Source organism: Aplysia californica, unplaced genomic scaffold, assembly GCF_000002075.1.
Source record: "Aplysia californica isolate F4 #8 unplaced genomic scaffold, AplCal3.0 scaffold00025, whole genome shotgun sequence".
NCBI lineage: Eukaryota > Metazoa > Mollusca > Gastropoda > Aplysiida > Aplysiidae > Aplysia > Aplysia californica.
Genome location: NW_004797295.1, coordinates 741,661 through 747,733, shown reverse-complemented (window position 1 = coordinate 747,733; position 6,073 = coordinate 741,661). Strand labels below are relative to the sequence as shown.

General features: G+C 39.9%; 1 protein-coding gene across 1 annotated transcript in view; it reads left to right on the top strand.

Moving 5' to 3' along the window:
- The first annotated feature begins 1,956 nt into the window (after positions 1 to 1,956).
- Positions 1,957 to 6,073, top strand: part of LOC106013418 — a 10,463-nt gene continuing 6,346 nt past the window's right edge. Inside the window, exon 1 of the mRNA XM_013089110.2 lies at positions 1,957 to 2,679. Within this exon, the coding sequence (XP_012944564.1) occupies positions 2,619 to 2,679 (61 nt within the window). The 5' untranslated portion in view covers positions 1,957 to 2,618. The remainder of the gene's footprint in view (positions 2,680 to 6,073) is intronic.

Sequence of the window (6,073 nt, the reverse complement as noted above, 5' to 3'; positions counted from 1 at the left end):
TCTCTCTTTCTCCCCCCCTCTCTCTCTCTCTCTCTCTCTCTTTCTCTCTCTCTTTCTCCCTCTCTCGTTCTATATCTGTCTCTATCTACCTCTCTTTATCTCACTGTCTTGCTCTCGCTCTGTGAGTATGAGAGTGTGTGCGCGCGCTCGTGTTTGTGTGGGTGTGTGGGTGTGAGCGTGTGTCTCGCGGGAGTACTGCTGGAGTTAAATCGAATTTGTTTCCACGTGAAGGGAAGGAAAATGCACCCAAAAAGGGGGATGGGGGGGGGGGAGAGAAGAAATTTGCCTTGCTCAAAGGCTAAAACGGGGGGGAGAATATCATAATGTTGTAATCTTATTTCCCCTTTGCCAAAGAGGGGAGATTGGTCCAATCTACTTTATGATATTTTTTCTACTTGTATGAAAACGTAGTGCCCAAGTCTTGTATATTAAAAATAATGCCTCTTTATGTCCGGAAACCTTGTCCTCCCATCGGCAGGTAAAAATTTTCGAGGTTACAATTCATAGTAATAGAACTTAACATCTTACAATCCATTTATGCGCTTTGCATACATTTGGACATTTCCTACATTTGTTGTTGTGTTCTTTTTTCTTTATTTTGGAGAGGGTGGGCTGTTTCGGGTCTTTTCTTCTTTTTATGAGAATCCTTCCGATATGGTAACACGCATTTAGTACTGTGAAAAAGAAGCATCGAAAACAAAAAGAGAAAACAGAGAGATAAGAAAGAATTAAAATTAACCCATATCGACTTCCCACTCCCTCAACCACAAAATCCCGCTTTCCGAAAAGGAAGCATAGGAAATATTAACCACTTCACTGCCTGGCACGAGAATTGAGCTGTGGAGTAGGTATAAGAGTAAAAACGTATTCCCCTTCAATTCATAAATCCCAGTTTATTTGACAATAAAATTTAATCGAAGGCTGTTTTTTCGTTTGAAGTAAGTGGATTAGTTGCGAAGGTGTCCCCTCTCATCGACCCCACTATGTAAACGGCTGAAAGCTGATTGTGTTTGCAAAAGACCAACTTCCCCTTCACACTCTCAATTTTTTTTTCCTCAGCCACTCGAACTTGTTGGATTAGATGAAGAAAAACTAATTACACCTAGACATGCAGAGATAGGACCAGTAAGTGAAAAGAGGACCAGATACGTACATGATATAGCAAAGATTGCCTTCCATCTACAAGTACATAATATTATGATTACGTCGCAGAGTATAGCCGTATAGCCTATTGAACTTAAGCTCCTGGGGTTTGGCATTGGTGGAGAACCTTAAAACTCCGCAATACAACCCAAGTTCAAGAACGCCCCATTGGGTATTCGAAGAAAAAAGAAGAAGAGGAAGGGAAAGAGGAAAAGAGAAAGACAGCAATGTAGATAATGTTATACCAATAGAAAATGACATTATTGTCAATCATAAAGTTTATGGAGTTGGCTGCCATCGTGTATACATTTCCAGAATCGTTGTAATTGTTTCGTTATTGAATGTAATTATTCATGAGTCCCTGAATGGCTTGTTTCGACATCTTCCCATCGTCCTTTTCTTCTTCTTCTTCTTCTTCTTCTTCTTCTTCTTCTTCTTCTTCTTCTTCTTCTTCTTCTTCTTCTTCTCCTCCTCCTTCTCCTTCTCCTCTTCCTCCTTCACAGAAGTGTATATAACTTCTATGTCATAGAGGTCATAATAATAGAAATCTTGAGTATGATCTACATGTGTGTAGTATGGGTGAGCGAAACTAAATCAACTGTAGTAAGATACTTGACAATCGTTAGAGACAGATCATGTTTATGATAGTGGTGTGTGTGGCCGACAAACTACAACAATGTACATCCCCTGGGTGACCACTGGGGTACTTGAAATTACCTGTTCGACCCATAGATTATTGAGAAATGTTGAGACCTTCACTGAGAGGTACCCACGGCTAAAAATAAACACCTTAGCTTCAATGATCTACCCATAATGGATCTACCAGTACACACAAATGCTACTGTCATTGCACTGCGGGTCCTGCTCGAATCTTTATTATTGTTGACTAACGGTGTGAAAGAGCACCACCTCAACTGACCTATTGCACTTTTTGCTTTTAACATTAGAAGGAGTATGCCCTACTACTGAGAAGGATACAAAAAGATGCAAATGAATTCACTTAGAAGTGGGATTTCGGAAGATAGCACAGACTGACCCACATACTGAGGCCTAACACTGATCGTATCGACTTTTCCTTTAATGATAAACTGAAAATTAAGCTCCATTCATTTGTTATTTACCTTTTTTTGCTTCATTGACTCAATATTTGAGCCTCGATTATCCTGAATTAAAGCTAACACATTTGTTTTAGCCGAGGGGCCACCTTTTAGGACATAGCTCAGGTTATACCATAGGTCTTGATCCGTCTGTAACCAGTCAATGACCAGTGTGAAGTCAAAGAGATTATACCCCAGGGGATACATTATGCATGCCTAAAGAGTCTAATTAGGATCTCGTTAAGTTGATCTCCCCCTGTCAAAAGATAGATCTTGTCCTGTGTGTGAGGGACAGTGACAAAGGATGATTCAGCTTCACAGAGGTTGAGATCAAGGTGGTTTTGACTTGTCCCGGGTCTAGGAATTATATCCTTCGCAATGTCTGTCACCATTTTATACTGCTCATTGGTGGCCCTGGTGTTTCTTATTCTATGGAAATGTGAGTCTGTATTTTATATAGAGACATATATTTTGATTATTTAGTATAGACTTAACACCCCATTCAACACTGTACGGTAATTCAAGAGCTATAAAGTCCATCTCCGATAGGACCTAGCCAAATGGGTGGAGAACCTTAAAACTCCGCAATACAACCCAAGTTCAAGAAAGCCCCATTGGGTATTCGAACCAGGTTCATCCGCTCCGCTGTTCAAAGCGATACTAGGGTAACAAAACGCCCTATATAGAAACATATTCCATTCCACTTTATTTCTGAACTGAAATCAAATGCAAATGTGACATTCGTTAGACACCACCATAGAAAATGTATAATATTAAAATGTGAAAAGCTATTAGACTTTGCATTTGTAAGGTCATGCTCAAGCTACTGAGCATAGCTTTAATTGTTACTTTTTAGGCTATTTTTAACGTTCCTCTTCACCATTTAATTCATTATTGGTTTTACTGTAAAGCCGTTATATGTTGCACTGTGATGAGGGATGTCTTCCTAAATTGCCAAATTTGAAATAGGCGTCGGCAGTAATGGCTTGCCACTCATTTCAATACTCAGTTGCTTTGTTTTCTTGGTCTTTTCTGGTCACCCATATATTCAATTTGTCTAAGTTAGTTATTGTTTGCTTAAATCTACTTCTGCCTCTTTCGTCTTCTACTTTTCCAATGAGAGAAAGATATTTAAGGCCTTGTCGATTCAAGTGTTCAAGTGTGCATTTAGTTCTTTCTTTATCATCTTTATTAGTAACAGTTTCACTCTGGCTTCTTTCAGCACAACCTCGTTTGATTTGTTTTCTTCCAGGAAATTCTCAATAATACTTTCGTAATAAACCATATTATTCCTCTTGTATCTGGTTTATTCCCACAATCTTAAGTAATTGTCCAGAGTTCATAGCCATAGAGGGGGGTTGATCACGCATAGCCAATATCTTTCATAATTGAGATGCTTCTATTTTTCAGGATTGGACTTTATTAAAGCCAAAGCTATCTTTAGCCTTTGTAATTCTTCCTTTCATTTTTTTTAAAGAATAATTTTTGGGATTTTTATGGCTTTTTTTAAATTGGGGGATTCGGGATTGGGGGGGGGGGTTGAAAAGGAGGGGGGGTGGAAAGGAATTCCACAACAGGTGATTTGTCTGGTCATAGGCGAGGCGATACGCTGTCATTCAAAAGAAATTTAATCTGTGACTTCTTTATTTGAACTAAAAAATTATGATCGAGACCATCTTCACTGTGTAATTGAGAAGCCATAATAGCTACGTTGAACGGATTTCTGATGGGAAAAAATTAGCCCTTTAGACGCAAATGTTGAGCACTCTTCCAGTGAATATGTTGTGTGCGTGTTTGTATGTGTGTGTTTGTGTGTGTGTGTGTGTGAGAGAGAGAGAGAGAGAGAGAGAGAGAGAGAGAGAGAGAGAGAGAGGGGGGGGGGAGAGAGTTGGTATCACGCTGAACTAATAAGCTGATGTGCCTGGTTCGAATCTACAATGGGGCGTTCTGAATTTGAGTTGCTTTTGGGGAGTGTTTAAGGTCCCCGCGTCTTAAATGACCATACAGAGTTAAAAGGAGCGTTTAACCTATACAACAACCAACGGCCGATTAACTGAGAAAACGTCCACATCGGACAGGAGTGCAAAGTGAGCGAAGAAAAGTTTTCGAGCAGCCTAGGTCGAGAAAGACTTTAGACTTATGCCTCCTTTAGTTTCCAGTATCTCACCAACTGTCCGTTGACCATACTTTGGATCACAGCTATAGAATGGACTCATCTATATTGCCAATTAGAGCGTCTTAACACCTCGTGATCGTACAGCTTGCTAATTTTTCTATGTATCGTCAAAGAACTACATGTAGTTTGGTGTCGGCTTATATTCTCTACTTGCATAGTACCAAAACCATTATTGTATGAGTATATTCTTAAACAAATCTCCAACCAAACATACACGCGGGGTGGGGGGGGGGGAGAGAAGGAGGGAGGGAGAGAAGGGGGGAGGGGGAGTGAGAGAGGGAACAGGGAGGAGGAGCTCATAAATAGGACAGATAGATTGGGAGAGTAGAAGAGGGAGAAGGGTAATGGAACCGAACGAGCAAGCGAGGCAGAAGGTGATGGAAGCAAAAATATTTAAAATATTTAAAAAAACAGGGGAACAAAAAATAGCTGAAAAGAAGTGTGAGGTGGAGGGAGAGAGGGAGGAGATTGCAACTTTACACAGCATCACGGTGTTCAGTAGACAGAAACGTTAAATACAAAATGTATTTGCAATTTGTCATTCAGAAAAGGGTGGCGATTTTTGTTTTGTTTGTTTGTTTTCTTTTATTTAGGGGAGGAGGTAACGTAAAAGAAGCTGACTCACAGCTATAAAGTGCACGATCTTGCAGACATGACCGTACCTCATAATGTGCAATCTGGGCAGTAGCCAGAGGGCCTTGGGGATATTAGCCTGATGTTAATTTATGCATGTTGTGACTTTCTGTCGATTTGTAAATGCTAGATCTATACTGTACCATAAGCAGACAGAGGGAAATCCTTTGCCCGAGGGGCCTGTTAGCCTATAATGCTGGTAGGGCGGTTCTGTATCACAATGCCGCTGACAACGATGGATGTCAGCACGAGGTTAGGGCACAGTTCAAAAGTTTATACAACGATTATGTGCGCTATATATGCACAGAAACATAGTGCATGTATTATTACATATAGGAGAGTAATCTCTTCTAAAAATGCATTACAAGTGGGTAAATAAAGGTTATTTTAGTTGGTCATTTTTTTACCAATGGAAGAAAGGTGAAGGGGGCATTTTATAACAGGTTGTGATATTAATGGTGAAAGTGAGATTTGAAAAGAGGAAGTTAAAAGGGAAGGGGACTAACGGGAACAATATTTCATTGCGATATTGTTTTATGAGGGTGAATAATTCTGAGCACAGTTTTTATTTTTAGCAGCTGATCAACATCTGCGTATGATAGAGCCGAGCAAAGCGAAAGAAAAGCCTTAAAAACCAAAGACAACACTGAAGTTCATAAAATCACACTGAAGATTTGAACTAAGATCGCCTGCTCCGCAATCCTTCTCAAGATTCTCCTTCTGTGTACCATCCGGCATATGACTGATATGCAATTGCTTCAATCTTGGGGAAATGGGTGCATCGTGTGGTACCATTGACGAAAGTTGTATAAATACTTTCACTGAAAATTATACTCTACAATGGTCAATTTGCTTTAATTTTGTGTGACATTTTGCACGCTCGCATAAAACACATACAGTACTAGGAATGTGCTCCATTTATTGTCTCCAACTCTAGCGTATAAGATTGTTAGTACGCATAAACAACAGAGTTTCCAGTCAGGGTGAAACTACATCGAAAACGTCACTGGTCAACATATATATA